Raw genomic sequence first — 21,618 nt, 5'->3', positions numbered from 1 at the left:
AATGTATCATCCAAAATTACCTTGTACAGTGAGCACAGCTTTTGATGAACAGACACCTATTTTGTTTTCAGCTTTACATATGAATTCCCCACAGTCGTTCATTGCTACTTTCTTTAATTCCAATTTTGCAATATTGTTCACAAATTCCATTTTGCAATTTGGGGTGGATCTCAGTTTTGTATCTCCCTTGTACCAAGCTACTTTTATTTCAGGTGTTCCAGTCAGCGCACATTGAAAAGATCCTGAGTCACCGACGGTTACTTCCAGAGGCTCTAAATGTTGGACAAATGTTGGCGGTTCTAAGATAAAAACAATACATTATTATGATTAAAGAAGATGCATACCAAATGTTTTGATAAAAGAAAGCAAATAAGAAAGGTATTGGTTTTAATTCCACAAATGTTCCTGTCAGGATTTAAGGCAAAGTGAATAGGAATAAGGAACCTTGGTTCTCAAGGGATATTGCAACTCTGATGAAGAAGAACAGAGAGTTGTATGACATGTATAGGAAACAGGGAGTAAATAAGGTGCTTGAGGAGTATGAAAAGCGCAAGAAAATACTTAAGAAGGAAATCAGGAGGGCTAAAAGAGGACATGAGGTTGCCTTGGCAGTCAAAGTGAAGGATAATCCAAAGAGCTTTTGCAACTATACTAAGAGTAAAAGGATTGTAAGGGATAAAATTGGTCCTCTTGAAGATCAGAGTGGTCGGCTATGTGCAGAACCAAAAGAAATGGGGGAGATCTTAAATGGGTTTTTTGCATCTATATTTACTAAGGAAACTGGCATGAAGTCTATGGAATTAAGGGAAACGAGTAGTGAGATCATGGAAACTGTACAGATTGAAAAGGAGGAGGTGCTTGCTATCTTGAGGCAAATTAAAGTGGATAAATCCCCAGGACCTGACAGGGTATTCCCTCAGACCTTGAAGGAGACTAGTGTTGAAATTGCAGGGGCCCTGGCAGATATATTTAAAATGTCGGTGTCTACGGGTGAGGTGCCGGAGGATTGGAGACTGGCTCATGTTGTTCCGTTGTTTAAAAAAGGATTGAAAAGTAATCCGGGAAATTATAGGCCGGTAAGTTTGACGTCGGTAGTGGGCAAGTTATTGGAAGGAGTACTAAGAGACAGAATCTACAAGCATTTGGATACACAGGGACTTATCAGGGAGAGTCAACATGGCTTTGTGCGTGGTAGGTCATGTTTGACCAATCTATTGGAGTTTTTCGAGGAAGTTACCAGGAAAGTGGATGAAGGGAAGGCAGTGGATGTTGTCTACATGGACTTCAGTAAGGCCTTTGACAAAGTCCCGCATCGGAGGTTAGTTAGGGAAATTCAGTCGCTAGGTATACATGGAGAGGTGGTAAATTGGATTAGACATTGGCTCAATGGAAGAAGCCAAAGAGTGGTAGTAGAGAATTGCTTCTTAGAGTGGAGGCCTGTGACTAGTGGTGTGCCACAGGGATCAGTGCTGGGTCCATTGTTATTTGTCATCTATATCAATGATCTGGATGATAACGTGGTAAATTGGATCAGCAAATTTGCTGATGATACAAAGATTGGAGGTGTAGTGGACAGTGAGGAAGGTTTTCAAAGCTTGCAGAGGGATTTGGACCAGCTGGAAAAATGGGCTGAAAAATGGCAGATGGAGTTTAATACAGACAAGTGTGAGGTATTGCTCTTTGGAAGGACAAACCAAGGTAGAACATACAGGGTAAATGGTAAGGCACTGAGGAGTGCAGTAGAACAGAGGGAACTGGGAATACAGATACAAAATTCCCTAAAAGTGGTGTCACAGGTAGATAGGGTCGTAAAGAGAGCTTTTGGAACATTGGCCTTTATTAATCAAAGTACTGAGTATAAGAGCTGGAATGTTATGATGAGGTTGTATAAGGCATTGGTGAGGCCGAATCTCGAGTATTGTGTTCAGTTTTGGTCACCAAATTACAGGAAGGATATTAATAAGGTTGAAAGCGTGCAGAGAAGGTTTACAAGGATGTTGCCGGGACTTGAGAAACTCAGTTACAGAGAAAGGTTGAATAGGTTAGGACTTTATTCCCTGGAGCGTAGAAGAACGAGGGGAGATTTGATAGAGGTATATAAAATTATGATGGGTATAGATAGAGTGAATGCAAGCAGGCTTTTTCCACTGAGGCAAGGGGAGAAAAAAACCAGAGGACATGGGTTAAGGGTGAGGGGGGAAAAGTTTAAAGGAAACATTAGGGGGGGCTTCTTCACACAGAGAGTGGAGGGACTGTGGAATGAGCTGCCAGTCGAGGTGGTAAATGCGGGTTCTTTTTTAACTTTTCAGAATAAATTGGACAGATACATGGATGGGAGGTGTATGGAGGGATATGGTCCCTGTGCAGGTCAGTGGGACTAGGCAGAAAATGGTTCAGCACAGCCAAGAAGGGCCAAAAGGCCTGTTTCTGTGCTGTAGTTTTTCTATGGTTTCTAAATGGAAGAAATTAAAAGTGAACAAACCCAGTATTTTTACTTCAGCCTGACAAGTGTCCCCTCCAGCATCATTTTGTACTTCACAAGTATATGTTGCACCATCATCTCTAACAGAGTTGAGAATTTCCAAAATGCAAGATGTTTCAGTAGTTGTAATAATGTGCTTTTCAGACTGGAGTATCTCAAGTCCATTCTTTTTCCAGGTTATTTTGATTTCTGGAGTACCAGAGTATATGCAATCAAGACAAACTGACTTTCCCAGTACTGCACTGGAATCTTTTATTTTTTTCTGGAATACTGCTGGTTCTGGTAAAAAAAAACATAGACAAATAATTGTAAAAATATATACTTGTAACTTTGATAAAATGTTATTACTCATGTTCATCTTTAAAATGTGTATTTTACAAACCTTTCACAACTAATTTTGTTGTACAAAAATCTTCACCAGCTTCATTCTTAACTCGGCAAGTGTAGTCACCACTTTGGGAAGGTTCCACATTTAGTAGCTCAAGTACTGATGTTGAGTCACTTAAAGATATGCGACTTCTTCTTCCTGTTATCAGTTCAGTGCTGCCTCTAAACCATTTTACTTTCAATGGTGCTGTGCCAGTAATAACACTTACAAATTTCACTGTTGAGCCAGGTAAAACTTCTTGAGGATCTGGTTTAGTCACAAATGAGGGTGGTTCTAAAGGGTGAAAATGAAATAATATATCGCATAATTTATTTTAAATGGAAAATTTTAGAGACATTTTGTTGTAAATGGAAATAAAATCAATTGTCCTTTTTTTTATAGACTTCACACCTTTGTAATCCTCTTCTTCTGACAGCAAGCCATATTACTACAAACTTTATCCTATATTTTTCCCTTCCTTAAAGTTTAGGTCTAAGTTAAAGGATCAGGACATCAGGCTATTCCGTTCTACAAATAATTTTTAAAGAATTTGTTTCCATCCTGACTCAAGACTAACTTTGGTGTCCTTTCAAACATTTCCCCATTTTCTATCTCACAATTCCAGCATTGTGTATTTTTCTCCTCTATGCTATGACTTGTCTTTTCCTATTTACAACTTCTCTAGACAAATTAATTGTAATTTGTAAGATCAGCTGGCCCTACACCCATACATCCCTTTTGCTATCTCTTGGCCTCTATCACAGAGATTTCTTTGGGTCCACCCTCTCTCCCCCTTCTCTCCAACTGATTTTAAGAGACACAGGAGACTACAGGTGTTGGAAGCTGGATCAACAAGCAATCTGTGAGAGGAATTCAGCAGGCCAAGCAGCATCTATAGGAAGAGGCGCAGTCGACGTTTCAGGCCGAGACCCTTCGTCAGGACTAACTGAAGGAAGAGTGAGTAAGAGAGGGCTTACTCACTCTTCCTTCAGTTAGTCCTGACGAAGGGTCTCGGCCTGAAACGTCGACTGCGCCTCTTCCTATAGATGCTGCTTGGCCTGCTGCGTTCACCAGCAACTTTGATGTATGTTGCTTGAATTTCCAGCATCTGCAGAATTCCTGTTGTTTGTGAGAGGAATTCAGTGGGTTTAGTGCCACCAGTGGGGGAGAAGAAATTGTTTATGTTTTGAATCAAAACTCTCCATCAGAACAGGGTTTCAAACTGAAATATTAACTAATTTCTAACCTGCCTCAATTTGATGAAAGTGTCATGGTCCGGTCCGGGAAATCCGTGTTCCGGTTCATGGTCCGGTCCAGGATTCCTTGTTCCGGGGTTTCTGGTTTTCCCCAGTTTCTGTTGTGGGCACATGATTCTCGTTTTGGGGCTGAGACATAAATACCTCTGCAAACCAGGGATTCCTTGCTGGACTGTCCTGTTCCCTCACTCTCTTTTCCACCGTTGCCTGACTCTCTGCCTGGATACCTCCCCTGCACCACTGTCAAATTCAATTGCCAATGCAGAAATGGAACTGTCTGTCATTCTTTGGTATTTGTCTCTTCTTGTCCTCGCCTCTGAGGGGTAAGTCAGGCTGTTCTGCCATTGCCCTGTGGGGGGATCTGCCTTGTCTTGTCCTTGCCTCTGTAGGGTAAGTCAGGCCATTCTGCCATTGCCCTGCAGGGGGATCTGCCTTATCCTTGCCTCCGTGGGGTAAGTCAGGCCATTCTGCTGTTGCCCTGCGGGGAGATCTGTCTTGTCTTGTCTTGTCCTTGCCTCTGTGGGGTAAGTCAGGCTGTTCTGCTGTTGCCCTGTGGGGGGACCTGTCCTGTCCTGTCTTGTCTTTACCTCTGTTGGGTAAGTCTGGCTGTTCTGCTGTTACCCGATGGATGGTCCTGTCCCACCTTGGTGTGGAGAAGTGGAGTCCTGGCCATATGCCTAGGTACTGTCCTGTTTCGTGCTGGTGTCGTGTTAAAGATGAGTCCCGGCTTGTCCAAGGATAAGTCTTGGCTCTGTCTATGTACTGTCCAGTCTCCTGTTAGTACCGTGTTAAAGATGAGTCCTGGCTTTTCGAAGGATAAGTCCCGGCTCTATGTTGATGTACAGTTCCCAGTCTGTCTCTGAGCTCCAGCCTCCGAGTTATTAGCCTCAAGCCTCAAGAGCCAAGACCCCAGCCATGTCATGTCCTTGCCTAGTTCTGGGGTCTGAGCCCGAGGCAAGACCCAGGTCCTAGGTCCTTGTCCAGTCTCTGGCTCGGAGTCTAAGCCCAGGCGCCTAGTTCATAGTTCCTTGTCCGGGTTCCCTGTGTCTAGTCCATGTCCTAGCCCAAGTCTGCGTTCTTGTCCCTGCTCCTTGTCTGTATCCTGTCACGTCCCTACTCTAGTCAGGTCCTGTTCCTTGTACTTCAGTGTCTGTGTCTTGCATTTGGGTCCGCTACCAGCGCCCCGATTGTGACAGAAAGGTCATCAACCTGAAGTATAAGCACTGTTTTTATCTCTAAAGATATTGCCTGATTAATTGATATAACAACCATGTCCTGTCTTTTATTTTATATTTTTGTCATTTATAGTTTACAGCTTTTCATAAATTATGTCTTTGAACACCACTCATTTGCAATAAATATTCACAAATTTATAGCCAAATTGCTATCAAATGAAAATTATTAAACCATAAAGTGCAATTTTTATACAAAGAATAATAAAAATTAGTACCATTATTAAAAATCAAACTGACCTTTCACAGTTAAAACACCACTGCATTCATCGCTTCCTGCAGCATTGGTTGCTTTACATAAATAATTGCCAGCATCGGATAGTTCCAAAGTATTGATTTTCAAATCACATTTATTTTCTCCAAATACCAGGTGATATTTTTCTCCATGGACAATCTCATGGCCATCTTTGAACCAAGACATAGTAATTGGAGGCGATCCAGAAACCTTGCATTCCATTTTGAGTGGAGAAGCCAAGATACCATCCATTTTCTTTAATTTTCTAATAAATGTTGGTGGAATAATACGATCTGTTTAAATAGCAAAAATGAACCATGATTAGAAAGAGATTTTAAAAATGAATTAATAAAGAGTAAAGAAAACACAGGAAGTCAAACCTAGAACGTTGACTGATACTTTGCAGCTGCTGCTACCCACATTATTCTGGACTTCAAAGGTATATTCACCACCATCTGCTTTCTCTGCAGATAAAACTTTTAAAGTAGCAATTCCATTAAGAAAACTGATCTTGTATTTTCTGCCAGACACTAATTCTTGATCGTCTTTCAACCATTTTACTTTTAGTTCAGGTGTGCCTTTAACAATGCATTCCAAGATTACCGGATCTCCTGAAGTTACGTTGACAGATTCTGCTTTTTCCACTATAGTGGCAGGTTCTGTAAGAAGCAAATTCAATTTTACAAAATATTCTTGTATATCGTTAATGAAACAATGGTCTGCAGTGTTCTCAAACATGAATTAAATTTCATATATATTGACATTAAGTTACTGACCCAAGAGTGATAATGCAGCAGAGGACTCTTGCACTCCAGCATCATTTCTGATTTGGCAAACATACATTCCAGCATGGACAGGCTCCATTTTTGAAATATGCAAAGTAACAATGTTTTGTACATGGGTAATAGTTATGTCCTCATTATCTTTCACTTGTTTCTTTTCTTTCATCCATGTTACTTGAATTGGTTCCGAACCTCTAACAGTACCTTGTAATGTGACAGGCTCTCCGAATACTGAAGAAATGTTTGAAAGTTTCTTCACAAACATGGGTGGCTCTAAAGAAATAAAGTATATCTTATGTGTGGAACAAAAACTCACAGTAATAATTTCCCAAAATTGGTACAGTAAAAGTTAAGTATTGAACTTAGAAAATTTACTAACCTTTGAGATTTAATGTGCCAGTGCAACTAATACTTCCCACATCATTCTTCACCATACACATGTATTCCCCTATGTCAGGTGTCTCCACTTTAAGAACGTAAAGACTTGCTACATTGTTTTCATATGTAATTTTATATTTTTTACTTGCTCGAATTTGCCTTTTGTCTTTGTACCAGGTAACTTCAAAAGGAGATGTACCACTGAATTCACAGTGCAGTATGACATCAGAACTTTTTATTACATCCAATGTCTCAAGCATTTTACTGAAAACAGGTGGTTCTGGGAAAAAAGAACATAATTGACTCATTTATATATTTACAATGAGTCATTTGATAACATTTTTTGATTGGTAACAGGAAATAACTGCCTACCTTTGACATTAACTGCAACACTGCAGCTGACACTGCCAGCTTCATTTTGAGCTTCACAAATGTAATCGCCACTGTCTTCTACACCAGAGTCATTAATTTCAAGAAATGCTACAGAATTATCAAAATGCATTTTATATTTTTCACTGTTTCTGATTTCAGTATCATTCTTGAACCACGAAATTTTGATTTCAGGTGTTCCAGTCACTTTGCATTCAAAATGTGCTGACTCGCCCTTCTTCAGAATTTTTGATGACTCCAGCTTCTGGATGAAAGATGGTGGCTCTAGAAAACCAAAATACAACACATGTAGCACTGGTTTTACAGAGGATTATCTTTTGGAAAGTGGAATTGTTAAATTTGTGGAAGGAATTTGAATCATGAATATTAATCAGATGAGAATGCTTCAAAAACATTTAAAAGGCATACGTAAACCAACTGTAATTTTATTGTATTTTTTATATAAAAAGGAACTAATTTAATGAAGAGTACATTCTTGAGATCATGAAGAGTGCAAGAAGATAATATAGGATTGATGTGATAAAGAGTATATGACGATACAAACAATGTCATACGGACAACAGATGCCAACACAGAATACATATAAAAAAAGGTTTGCACAAACTGCGAAAACTCAGAATCCTAGAAAACGTTAACAACAGGTGAGAACTAAACAAGACACTGAGAAAACACACACACACATGCACACACAATTAAGAATTCCACACCTGTCACAAACAATTTTGCTGTACAAGAATCTGTGCCAACATCATTGGTGACATGGCAAGTATAATATCCCGTATTGGAATGGTTTACTGAATACAGTTGCACAGAACTGGATGAAACTTCTGTCACAATGCAACATGTTGCATCAGAACTTAGCTCCTTGTCATCCTTAAACCACTTGAAAGACAGTGGGGGCGTTCCTGTTGCATCACTCTTGAACAGCACTGTAGAGCGTGGGGGAACCTCCTGAGGCATAGGCTTTTTTATAAATCTTGGTGGCTCTAAAATTCATCGAACAAAGAATATATTTGTTGCAAGAAAGAGCATAAACTTACAATTTTTGCATTTTAAGTAATGAATAATAAATTTAGAATAATTAGGTCATACAAAAGACATTCATGAGGTTAAAACATGACGTCAAACATCTAATTTGCCAAAAATATGAGTAAAAATACAAAGACAGTCACACCTTTCACAATTAGTTTGCCACTGCATTCATCAGTTCCTGCTATATTTGATACTCTGCAAGAATAAATTCCACAATCTGAGATTTCTAGTTGATTAATTTCCAAAGATGAGGCGTTATCTTGCTGTGATAGTTTATATTTGCTACTATCCATTATCTCCTTCCCATCTTTATGCCAAAGAATGGTCATCGGAACAGAGCCAGATACTTTGCACTCCATGGTCACAGAAGACCCTAGAGAAGTGCCCATGTCCTTTAATTTTTTTGTAAATGTTGGAGCAATCGTTTGATCTGTATAACACAGAGCACAACTAGTAAGCTTAAGATGCAAAGGTTAACTTAAAACAGCAAAGTTTCGTTTGTCATTACAGAATTCTATTTTTCATGTCCAAATTAGAAATACTAACCTAATACAGTCAAGGAAGCTTTGCAGTTGTCAACTCCAAATTCATTCTGGACCTCAAAAGTATATTCACCACTATTTGACTTCTCTACCAAATGAATCTTTAAACTAGCCACATTATTCTCAAAAGTCAATTTATACTTTCCGCTGGATGTGAGCTCCATTCTGTCTTTAAACCACTTAACCTTTAGGTCTGGTGTGCCTGCTACAATACATTCCAAAACTGCTGGATTTTTTACAGTTACGTTGCATGATTTTGCTGCCTCAACAATTTTTGCAGGCTCTGTTAAAAGAAAATATTATTCTGAGTGATGTCAGTACATTCAATATAACACCACCTTCTTTTTCACGCTAAACTGATAAATAATTTTGAACAGAAATAATTTGTGTTTATATGTCAGCTAATTATATTTAATATTCCCAACCAACCTGTTACTATCAATGTGGCAAAAGACTTCTCAACCCCTGCATCATTTTTGGCCTGACAGATGTATTTCCCACCGTCTTTTGCTTCAACTGCCGCAAATGTTAGCACAGCAAGATTGTTTTCAAAGGAAATTGATATATTTTCATCTTCTTTGATATTGACATTATCTTTCATCCAACTTATAGATAGAGGCTCTGAGCCTGTTACAAGGCACTGAAAACAAGTTGAATTTCCAACAAATGTTGTAATATTTTCAATCTTCTTTATAAATGATGGAGGTTCTAATTCAAGATAAAGAAGCATACAAATAAATATGAGTGATATGCCCTGCCCTCTTTCAAGATGAAAATAAAATGGCAAAATATGTGGTGTTATGAAAATCATTAAAAAGTCTAAGATTCAAGTTACCTCCCAACCCCCAATATATATCCTTTTACTAGAATTTTACTTTAAAATATATCCAATAAAGATGGCAAAATGTATATTTGTATCGCCATGTAACTAACCTTTTAAACTGACAATGCAACTGCAGGAGCAGCTTCCCACCTCATTTGTTACTGTGCATTTATATTCACCAACAAGTGGAATATCCACCTTCAAGATGTGAAGGCTAATTAAAACATTCTTTGTGATCATCTTGTATTTTTCACTTGGTGGGATCTTTTTATTGTCCTTAAACCACATAACATCAAATGGACCTGCACCAGCCACCTCACATTCAAGAGTAAGACCACTACTTCTTATAACCTCAGCAGATTCAAGTTTCCTTCTGAAACTGGGAGGTTCTATAAGGTAATCATAGTAAAGAAATCAAAATTAACAAAATTACTAAAACTAACAATATCCCTACCCAAGAAAGTAACAAATGTAGTTTAATACCAATCTGGACATTATTACAGACCTTTAACTTCAACTTCTGTGCTGCAGCTGTCACTGCCAGCTTCATTTCGAATCTCACAAACATAGCACATACTGTCCTCGACAACCATATCAATAATCTCAAGAACTGCCACAGAACCATCAAATGATATTATATATTTGTCACTGGCAACAACTTCAGCACAATTTTTATACCAAGAGACTTTGATTTCAGGCGTTCCAGTAACAATGCACTCAAAGCGTGCTGAGATGCCTTTTTTCAATATTGTTGAAGAATTCAACTTCTTAATGAAAGTAGGGGGTTCTGGAAACCAGAATATTAAAAATTTAAATATACATTTAAACGTTATTCAATAAAAATTCAAACCAAGTCATAAACAACTGACTATATAATGATTATAATCCAAATTACTAATTTAGGAAATTCATAGGTTAATTCGAGCAAACAGTATTTTGTTATTAATATGCTATTAGGATGCAGCCTTCATCATTTAATTGGGGGGGGGGGATAGTCAAAAAATCCTTCAAATTGCCATAATTATTCCTCTAGGACTGGATGATGCATAAATAACAATGGTCACTACCTGATTTGCAAGGTCTTTCTTAAACTAAACATCATATATAGATGTTCTCTATTAATCTGATCTTAAGATAAAATCAGAGTGCTTCAAGATATCTTACCCTCTCCATCTACAGCTCTACAAAATTCTACCACTTGAGTATATCACTATCAAGAAAAAGATAATGTTTCTAAAGAAACACACACAAGATGCTGGAGGAACTCAGCAGATCAGGTAGCTTCTATGAAATGAATGAACAGTTGATGTTTTGGGCTGAGACACTTCTTCAGGACTGAGAAGGAAGGGGGAAGATGCAAGATTAAAAAGGTGAGGGATGGTGAAGGAGGGTGATACTGGAAGTCAAGTGAGTGGGAAAGGTTAAGGACTGGAGAGAAAGGAATCTGACAGGAGAGGATAGTGGACCATAGGAGTAAGGAAAGGACAAGGGGACGTGGGATAAGTGATAGGCAGGCAAGAAGAGGTAAAAGGCCAGAGTGGGGAATAGAAGAAGAGGGGAAGGGAGGGAAAATTACTGGAAGGAGAAATCAATATTCATGCCATCATGTTGGAGGCTACCCAGATGAAATATAAGGTATTGTTCCTCCACCCTGAGGATCACCTCATCTTGGCACAAGAGGAGACCATGGACCATCATGTCAGAACAAGAATGGGAATTGGAATTAAAATGTTTGGTCACCATGAAGTTATGCTTTTAGTGGATGGAATGGAGGTACTCAGTGAAGCGGTCCCCCAATTTACGATGGGTCTCAACAATGTAGAGGAGGCTGCATAAGGAGCACCAGATACAATAGACCATCAGATTTGCAGGTTCACTCTTGCCTCACTGGAAGGGCTGTTTGGGGTCCTGAATGGAGGTGAGGAAAGAGGTGAATAGGCAGGTGTAGTACTTGGGCCGCTTTTCTAATGTTTCTAAACTTTTAAGACGGCAAAGCAATATAAACTGTTCTAAGTCAAAATTGCAAAGTAAAGACAGATTTGCACACCTTTAACAAATAGTTCTGCAGAACAGGCATCTGTACCAACATCATTGCTAACTTGGCAGGTATAACTACCCGCATCAGATATCTTAGCTGAGAGCAAATCTAGAAAATATGTCGAGCCATCATTCCAAATAGAATATGCCACACCATGCATCAATTCTCTGTCCCCTTTGAACCATTTTGTAGATAATGGTGTACTTCCTTTCACAACACCCTTAAATTGCACCGTAGAACCGAGTACAACATCCTGGGACATTACTTTATCTGTAAAGCTTGGGGGTTCTAAAAATCATACAACAAAGAAACATTTAATTAACTTAAGTTCATACATAAATTGGACGAAAAGATCAGATTAAAGCTAACTTTATCAATTATACGAACTAACATAGCCTTTGAAATTCTAATAATGCTTAACAGAGTGTAGAATTAGTTGATTCATTTAATTGGAAATTTCACTTTTGCAGCTAATAGCAAACGCAATCTCTTTTGTAAACAAATTCAATGATAAAAACCGTATTAAGAAATACTTCCAACCTTTTACACTTAAGACAGCACTGCATTCATCCTTTCCTGCTGAATTTGCTGCTTTGCAAGTGTAAATTCCAGCATCTGAAAAGTCTAGCTCATTGATTTCTAAGGAGACTGTGTTCTCTTGGAATAACATCTTATATTTGTCGCTAGCTGATATTTCTTTGTCCTCTTTATACCAAGTAATGCTCATTGGAATAGAACCAGAAACTTTGAATTCCATTCGCACAAAAGATCCTAAAGTACTGCCCATTTCCTTTAACTTCCTTGTCAACAACGGAGGAATAATTTGCTCTGTTCATATAAAGGGACAAATGACAATAACATTAATGATCAAGTGTCAATATTTCAAATTTTGAGCTCCACTATTTTTGATATTTTAAGAAAACAACACTATTAACAAAATGTAATCACTGACCTAATACAGTTAAATGAATATCACAGCTGTTAGCCCCAAACTCATTCTGGACTTTAAAGGCATAATTTCCACTGTCATCGGGTTCAGCAGACAAAATTTTTAACCTGGCTATCTTATTTGCAAAACTCAATTTATATCTTCTGTTTGATTCCAGTTGCTTTCCACTTTTGAACCATGCAACATTTAATACTGGTGTACCAGCTACAGTACATTCCAAAATGGCTGGGTTTCCTGAAGTCACTGTGAGTGGTTCAGATTTTTCTATAATATTTGCTGGTTCTGTGAAAAAAATAGATCATTTACATCAAGAGAATTTAGCAAAATTGAAGCAAAAGTTGCCATTTTAAGGGAATAATTTCACAAGGGATGAACCGCTGATGTGTATGATTCCTCATACCCAGGTCAAAGCAATCAGGTCTATTGGAATAAAGGTCCCTTCTGCATGCAGCCAAAGGTGTTTCATGTGAAATCAGCTTTAGCAATCCCAGTGCTGATGGTACCAAATTATCCTTAACTGGTCAACCATTTATAAATCTCTTTAGAAACACACTTGAGGATAAAATGTCTTGTTGATACCTAGCGATAATCTTTTGAAGAGCTGACAATGGTACTGTTCTGGGGTCCCAGCTCTTTGTGATTTTTATAAAGACTTAGATAAGAAAGTGGAAGGATAGGGTAATAAATTGTAGGTAGTGTAGAACGTTGTCATAGGCTACAACAGGATATGGACAGGATACAGAGTTGGGCAGAGAAGTCACAGATGGAGTTCAATCCATTAAAATGTGAGCTGATATACTTTGGCAGATTGAAATTGATGGTGGAGTACAAAGTTAATAGCATGATTCTTAGTAATATGGAGAAACAGAGGGATATTAGCGTCAAAGTACATAGATGCCTCAAGCTGCCATGCAGGCCAATGGTGTGTTGGTCATCATTAGTTAAGGGATTGAGTTCAAGAGAAGCAAGGTAATGTTACACAGAGAGTGGTGAGTGCATGGAATACACTGCTAGAGGTGTGGTAGAGCGAGATACAATAAGAGTATTTAAAAGAATCTTAGACACACTTAAGAAAAATAGAGAGATATGGGCTGAGTAGGAGGGAAGTGTTAAATTGATCAGGGAGTATGTTTATATTGGACAAGAAGATATCATGGGCCGAAGGGCCTGTACTGTGCTGTACTGCTCTATGTACATTGGGTACTACAAAGATTCAGAAAGGGAACAGTGTTCTGCGTACACTTAACTGGCTACTCAATATATTTCCATTTTTCACATTTCTCACTTTTATGCTCTCATTTAATTTTAAAATTAAAATAATTTCAGTCGCAACATAATTACTATATTATGCAGATAATATTTGTGCTTATAATTGCTTACTAACCCATTACAACCAAAGTAGCAAAGCATTTTGCTGTTCCCGCATCATTCTTTGCCTGACAAATATAATTTCCACTGTGATTTTCCTCAGCATTAATGATCTGTAATGTAGCAATATTGTTTTCAAAGGAAATTTTTATATTTTCAGCTTCGCGGACATGTTTGTCATCTTTTTTCCAACTTGTAGTAATAGGTCCTGAGCCTTTTACAACACACTGAAACACAGCTGGATTTCCGGAAAATACGGTTGCATTTTCTATTGTTTGTAAGAAGGTTGGTCGCTCTAGTTTGAAGAGAATATAGCTTGTTATATTTCTATCATGCTTGGAAAATTTGGTATTATTTGATAAAAATATACTAATAGAATAAGTAGCACACAATATCAAGGAAACAAGGATAAGGACATAACTGACCTTTCAGTTTGACGGTAGAACTGCAGGAACAACTTCCCACATCATTTTTGACCACACACACGTATTCACCAACATCTGAGCTATCAGATGTAAGAATGCAAAGACTGACTAAAGAAATGTCAGAGATCATTTTGTACTTTTTACTGCGACGAAGTTGCTTATTGTCCTTATACCACAAAACTTCAAAGGGAGCTGTACCAGCCACCTCACATTCAAGAGTAACATCACTAGATTTAACTACCTCAGCAGGTTCAAGTATCTTCATAAATGTTGGAGGTTCTGAAGAGCAAACATGATAAAATGGTCTATAAATCACTGGGTACAAACATTAGGCCTACTCAATGATTTCCAGCAATAATCATCAAAAGAAAACTCTGAATAATTTTTTTATTTTAAAGTGTTAATTTATTATAGGAGACCAATCAGCATGTGGGTAAATCTTGTTACAGCTACTATTTTACACAGATCAACAAAATACATCAATAAATGCCTGCAGCCTTTGTGCTTCATAAATCATTTACAAATCCAAAATCATTCTTAGCCAGGCCTATTAAAATATTTCACGAGATTCCCATGAATCCAATCTTCAATTTGAATTGGTTAAGGAGAATTGAGACAAGTGTAGGAATTGAACTTTAAATTGCACTAGACAAGAGGAAACTAATGGTGCTGATTCCATGACACATCTATGGACAAATAAACATTGCTGGGAAAGTAGCAAGGCTTTTGAGAGAATTTAATTATCTTTCCATAATAGCAATATGAGGAAGAGCAGAGTTCCTTCTGGTCCCATGAAGAAAATTTTGGACTCTAAGTGAGGCATTCCTACAGTAATGATCTGAAAGTTAAAATCAGTCTTCAGAAATCAGTTCTGAAGTCAGTCTATCAAGATTAGCATTGTTTCATAATTCAATTTGAGTCTGCAGTTTATTTTAACATCCAATTTGAAAAGCCTAGTATTCAGAGTTTTAAATAATGGCTTTCAAGAAACAAAAGATGCAACAAGGCTGGAAAGACTTCTGGATCAATCATGAAAAATGAAATTGGGAATATTTACACACCTTTAACTGTGACCATAATGTCGCAAGATTCACTGCCAGCTTCATTTTGGGCTTTACAAGAATAATTGCCACTGTCATCCAAGATTACATTAGCAATCTCTAAGATTGCCACTGAATCAACAAATGTCATTTTGTATTTTTCATCAAAACTAATTTCACGATAGTTCTTGAACCAAGAGACTTTGATTTCTGGTGTGCCAGTTACTTTACACTCAAAAATTGCTGTGTCTCCTTTTTTAAATATTGCTGTTGGATCTAATTTCTTAATAAAATATGGAGGCTCTGTAGAAAAAAGAGTTGCAAACTTCATGAGAAATATAAAAATCCAAAACAGATCTACTTAGTATTAAGAAGAATGAGACACACAGAATATTTAAAAGTATGAAGAAAGACAATACACAAAACAGAAGTTACATAATTAACAAAGAGAACATTACAGAACAAATCAAAAAAGATTCTGCACACGATATTTAAAGCCATTCCACAACACAAGTACAGACAAATTGCACACCTTTTATAAAGAGTCTTGCCGCACAAGAGGCACTGCCAGCTTTGTTGGCGACTTCACAAATGTAGTCACCAGAATCAGAAACTTTGGCTGAAAACAGCTCAAGTAAACTTGTTGTGCTTTCATTTAAAATAAAATAATCAGCTCCAGACATCAGTTCCCTGCCATCCTTCAGCCATTTTATAGTTAGTGGAGCAGTTCCTTTCACAACACTTCTAAACTGCACTGATGAACCAGGTAAGCTTTCCTGGTCTATAGGCTTTTCTATGAAACTTGGAGGCTCTGAAAATCAGGCGGAAAAGAAACACTATTGGTTCCGACAGTATATCGTTTACACTGCATCATCGTGTAAATGAGAAGTTGGAACTAAAAGAAGAATTTACAATAAATTCTAATCAAATTTTAAGCTCTACATGTATTAATTGTACTTTAAGTAAGAGTCAAAATTATTATTTAACTACGTGTATAAATACAGAAGAGATATAAATTGAACTGAAAGCAAATTCAACTTTCAAACCTGTTACATTTAAGAAACCACTGCATTCATCACTTCCCACTGAATTGGCTGCCTGGCAAATGTAAGTTCCATGATCTGAAACATCTGTTTGATTCACTTCCAAAGTTGTTGTGTTATCTTGAGATGATATTTTGTATTTCTCACTAGTCGTTATTAATATGCCATCCTTATACCATGAGAAGCTCATTGGAAGAGAACCAGAAACTTTGCATTCCATTTGTATGGAAGACCCTAAAACACTGTCCATTCTGCGTAATTTTCTTTTGAATAATGGGGGAATTAGTTGATCTGTCCAAGGTAAAGTGACAAAAGCACAGTCAATCAATTCATATAGAAAATATTTAAATGAATCAAAATTTATTGTGCATTTTTAAAGTAAGATTTGTCATGTTTTATATATATCTAAGGTGACTGTTGAAAAATAACATTAATTTGAAATTTTCCATTATAGCTAATCAGCCAAATCCTATTATCACTAGATTTCAATTTAAAAATTCTAACATTGCCTTTATATAAGTTTATGTTCAATGCAATTAGGATTTCCTTATTTAATAACCATATTTTAACCCATTAGATAAGTAGATTAGCTGACTTCCAATTGAAAATAAAACACCAACCTAATACTGTCAACGAAGCTTTACAGCTGCTGGTTCCAAATTGATTCTTGACTTCAAAAGTATATTCACCAGTGTCATCATTAGAAACAAAAGGAATTTTTAGGCTGACCACATTATGCTCAAAGCTGATTCTGTGTTTTCTACTGGACATCATTTCAGTACCATCCTTAAAACATTTAACTGTTAGTTCTGGTGTACCAGTTACAGTACATTCCAGGTTTGCTGTATTTCCTGCTGTCGCACTGATTGACTGTGCTTGTTCTGTGATTTTTGCTGGTTCTATGGGAATAAAAATCTCTTTTATATGTCATTATTTTAATTTAGTTGATGCATTGCAAAGTATTTGAATTGACTTATGATTAGAAAAATCATTGGAGTGCAGGGAAATATTAAGGTAATCAATATCCTACTGACCTGCTACCAACAATGTGGCAAAACACTTCTCAGTTCCCGCATCATTCTTGACCTGGCATGTATACTTCCCAGCATGATTTTCTCCAACAGCATTTATTTGAAGAGTAGCAATATTATTCTCAAAAGACAAAGCAATATTACCATCTTCTTCAATAACATCTTTATCTTTCATCCAAGTTAAATAGATAGGCTTTGAGCCTTTTACTTGACTTTGGAATACAACTGAATTGCCTGATACTGTTGTAATATTTTCAATCTTCTTTATAAATCCTGGGGGTTCTAGTTTAAAATAAATAATAACATGACTTAATGGGATTATTTCGCTTCTTCATGACACTTAAGAGGTCAGATAAATTGAAAGAATTTTGCAAGTAAATCAGCATTGAGTGTCCAAGCACGTAATAAGATGTTTTTAACATCACCTTAACCATCAAAAGGAAAATATCTTCTGACAACATAGTAAAACTGACCTTTCAAACTGACTGTAGAACTGCAGGAACAACATCCCACATCATTTTGAATGATGCACTTGTATTCGCCAACATCCAAGGTATCGGAGTTTAGAATGCAAATACTAACTACAGAACTGTCAGAGACCATTTTGTATTTTTTACTGCGTCGAATTTGTTTATTATCTTTATACCACATAACTTCAAAGGGACCTGTACCAGCCACCTCACATTCGAGGGAAATATCATTGGATTTAACTATCTCAATGGATTGAAGTTTCCGTCTAAAGCTTGGTGGTTCTAAAAAAAGTAATCACAGTAAAAATATCTAAATGAATAAAAATACAGAAGCTATCAAAATCCCTGCTCAAGAAAGTAAAACATATATAGTCTTATTGAATAAAAGACATTACTACAGACCTTTAACTTCAACTTCAGTGCCGCAGCTCTCACTGCCAGCTTCATTTTGTGCCTCACAGATGTAGCATGCACTGTCTTCCGGAATCACATCAATAATCTCAAGAACTGCCACAGCGCCATCAAAAGACATCAGAAACTTTTCACTGACTATAATTTCATCACCATTTTTGTACCAGGTAACTTTAATGTTAGGTGTGCCCCTTATACTGCATTCAAAACGTGCTGAGACACCTTCCTTTAGGATTGTTGGGGAGTGCAGCTTTTTAATGAAGCTTGGAGGTTCTAGAATCCAAAATATTACAGATCTCAACACACGTTTATAAGGCAATCAAAACAAATTCAAGCAAATGTATATGCATAAATAATTGGCCATAAAATACAAAGATCAGATTCACCAAACACATTCAAAAGTTAGCTCTCTCTTAAATCAGCAAAACAACATTCTTTTTCATGTTCCTCATCACTGCAACCAGTAAAATAGCTTTCTACACAGTAGTGGTGCGAGATACTAGCTTATGAGAATACTTATAATTGCCACTATATGAGACAGGACTCCCCATCATTAAATGTGCCTCAACTTGTATACAGTTGGGCTTCTGAGAGCACTGAGTCTGACAATCAACTCAGATTGGAATGTCACAAGACCACAATGCACACTTCATGTTTGCCAAGATACATTTCTTTGACAACATCTGGTCAACTGTCAAGAAGACAAAATGATATAGCTTAAAGTTCAACGTAGCAAAGCAGCAAAAAGAAAAACAATGCATACAACTCAAAACTATAGATAAAAAAAAATCCACACCTTTAACAAACAGTTCGGCAGAACAGGCATCTGTACCAACATCGTTGCTAACTTGGCAAGTGTATCTACCCGCATCAGATATCTTAGTTGAGACCAATTCTAGAAAATACATTGAGCCTTCATTCCAAATATTATACATTGTACCATGCATCAATTCTCTGTCTCCTTTGAACCATTTTGTGGATAATGGTATGCTTCCTTTCACAACACCCCTAAATTGCACTGTAGAACCGAGTACAACATCCTGGGACATTATTTTATCTGTAAAACGTGGGGGTTCTAAAAATCAAATAAAAAACAATTAACAAGATTATAAACAAACTATAAAAACTGACCAGATTAAAGTTAACTTTTATGTGCTAATTTATCCAGTAGTACAGTGCTAGCCGGAGCGTACCGGAGCGCATCTGGCATATCTTTAAGAAAAAGGCCGAAATAAGCTAATTAATTAGGTGCCGCCCAGGGTGATTTGAGTATCTCAGAAACTGCTGATCTCCTGGGATTTTTACGCACAACAGACTCTGGAGTTTACAAAGAATGGTGCCAAAGACAAAAAACATCCAGCGAGTGGATTTAACAAGATGTTTTCGCTCACAGAACAGCCAGATACTCAAATCATCCTGGGTGGCACCTAATTAATTAGCTTGTTTATTTTGGCTTTTTTCTTAAAGATGTGCCGGACGTGCTCCGGTACGCTCCAGTTAGCATTGCACCACTGAATTTATCCTTCAAAAGTCTAGAGCTCTTAAAGAGAAAGATGGTTGATTTATTTATTTAGATACTACTATATCCATCTACATATAGAAACTATTCTGTAAAGAATGCATTTATATGTGAAACTGAGAAAGACATGAAAGAAAGCATCAATTCCAACCTTTTATACTTAACACAGCGCTGCATTCATCCTTTCCTGCTGAATTTGCTACTTTGCAAGTGTAAATTCCACCATCTGAAAAATCTAACTCATTGACTTCTAAAGAGACAGTGTTTTCTTGAAATAGCATCTTGTATTTGTCACTAGCTGATATTTCTTGATCCTCTTTGTACCAAGTAATCCTCATTGGAATAGAACCAGAAACTTTGCATTCCATTCGCACAAAATACCCTAAAATACTGCCAACGTCCTTTAGCTTCCTTGTAACCAATGGAGGAATTATTTGTTCTGTTCAATATAAAGGGGAAAAATAATAAAACACCAATGATGTATTGTACATAACTTTATAATAAGTATGGCTTTCAATTAAAAGATATAAAAGGAAAACGTCAACACTATTTATATACTGACCTATCACGGTCAAAGAAATATTACATTTGTTGACTCCAAACTCATTCTGGACTTCAAAAGTATAGTCTCCACTGTCGTTCATTTCAACAGACAAAATTTTTAGACTGGCCACCTTATTCACAAAAGTTAATTTACATCTTCTGTTTGATTCTAGCTGCTTTCCATTTTTGAACCATGCAACATTTAATACTGGTGTTCCAGCTACTGTACATTCCAGAATAGCAGGATTTCCTGAAGTCACTGTGAGTGGCTCAGTTTTTTCTATAATATTTGCAGGTTCTGTGGAAAGGTACATTATTTACATCACAAATTATACAATATTTATGTCAGGATTGATAGTAGATTTTGCAGTTAACAGATGTCACTTGTTTTGTTTTACTTAATTGACAGTTTCAAATCTAAAATATATTACTGTAATAAATATTTCTACTACATGTTTGCTGAATGTATTCCTTGCAATAAGTTTAGAAATCTCTGTTCAGCTTGCAGTGCCTCACAAAATAGACAGTGAGTGAAAATGGATAAAATAACAAACTATTTAACTGGAAATTCTTTTCAAAGGATTTGCATACAGCTTGTTGGAGACAAGCAGAAGGGCTTACATTCTAAATATTACTAAGCAACCCCTACAATGACTTCTCAAGAAGGAAAAAGTTCCCATAATCAACCATAATATCAAGCACCAGAGGACACAGGCTCAGAATAGAGGGGCATCCTTTTAGAACTGAGATGAGAAGGAACTTCTTTAGCCAGGGACTGGTGAATCTGTGGAATTCGTTGCCACGGGCAGCTGTGGAAGCCAAGTCTTTATGAAGGTTGATAGATTCTTGATTAGTCAGGGCATGAAGGGATACGGGGAGAAGCAGGAGATTGGAGCTGAGAGGAATAATGGATCGGCCATGATGAAATAGCGGAACACACTCGATGGATTAAGTGGCCTAATTGTGCTCCTATATCCTATGGTCTTATTACATATATTACTTTAATATTCATAAAATTCTTTAAGAAAATAACAACAATTTTACTATGAAAAGTAAATGGCCTGAATCTGAAATCAATAATTTCTGGGCAATACTGTATTTCTATTTACAATTTCCTACTAACCCATTACAGCCAATGTGGCGAAACACTTTGCTGTTCCAGCATCATTTTTTGCCTGACAAATATAACTTCCACTGTGGTGTTCTTCAGCCTTAATGATATGTAATGTGGCAGTATTGTTTTCAAAGGAAATCTTAATATT

At 37.1% G+C, this 21,618-nt stretch overlaps 3 protein-coding genes across 3 annotated transcripts in view; all 3 read right to left on the bottom strand.

Moving 5' to 3' along the window:
• Positions 1-21,618, bottom strand: part of ttn.1 (titin, tandem duplicate 1) — a 377,466-nt gene that overhangs the window by 243,431 nt on the left and 112,417 nt on the right. Inside the window, exons 61-68 of the mRNA XM_063052084.1 lie at positions 7,105-7,386; positions 6,734-7,012; positions 6,349-6,627; positions 5,953-6,231; positions 5,578-5,865; positions 2,865-3,143; positions 2,483-2,761; positions 21-299 (exon numbers count right to left, since the gene is read on the bottom strand). Coding sequence (XP_062908154.1) covers positions 21-299; positions 2,483-2,761; positions 2,865-3,143; positions 5,578-5,865; positions 5,953-6,231; positions 6,349-6,627; positions 6,734-7,012; positions 7,105-7,386 — 2,244 coding nt within the window. The remainder of the gene's footprint in view (positions 1-20; positions 300-2,482; positions 2,762-2,864; positions 3,144-5,577; positions 5,866-5,952; positions 6,232-6,348; positions 6,628-6,733; positions 7,013-7,104; positions 7,387-21,618) is intronic.
• Positions 8,819-16,164, bottom strand: LOC134348539 (titin-like). The gene is made up of 10 exons (XM_063052086.1): positions 15,872-16,164; positions 15,361-15,642; positions 14,300-14,578; positions 13,891-14,169; positions 12,510-12,788; positions 12,098-12,385; positions 11,567-11,845; positions 10,025-10,306; positions 9,630-9,908; positions 8,819-9,404 (listed from the first exon to the last, which is right to left on the bottom strand). The coding sequence occupies exons 1-10, from the start codon at positions 16,020-16,022 to the stop codon at positions 9,094-9,096; spliced, it is 2,709 nt and encodes a 902-aa protein (XP_062908156.1). The 5' UTR covers positions 16,023-16,164; the 3' UTR covers positions 8,819-9,093.
• LOC134348541 (titin-like) lies at positions 18,174-21,598 on the bottom strand. Its single transcript, XM_063052087.1, has 4 exons — positions 20,376-21,598; positions 19,965-20,252; positions 19,091-19,369; positions 18,174-18,567 (listed from the first exon to the last, which is right to left on the bottom strand). Exons 1-4 carry the CDS (start codon positions 20,668-20,670, stop codon positions 18,278-18,280), a joined length of 1,152 nt encoding a protein of 383 aa, XP_062908157.1. The 5' UTR covers positions 20,671-21,598; the 3' UTR covers positions 18,174-18,277.

This window comes from Mobula hypostoma, chromosome 6 (assembly GCF_963921235.1).
Source record: "Mobula hypostoma chromosome 6, sMobHyp1.1, whole genome shotgun sequence".
NCBI lineage: Eukaryota > Metazoa > Chordata > Chondrichthyes > Myliobatiformes > Myliobatidae > Mobula > Mobula hypostoma.
The sequence above is the reverse complement of the archived record's forward strand: the minus strand, read 5'-3'. Positions and strand labels throughout refer to the sequence as shown.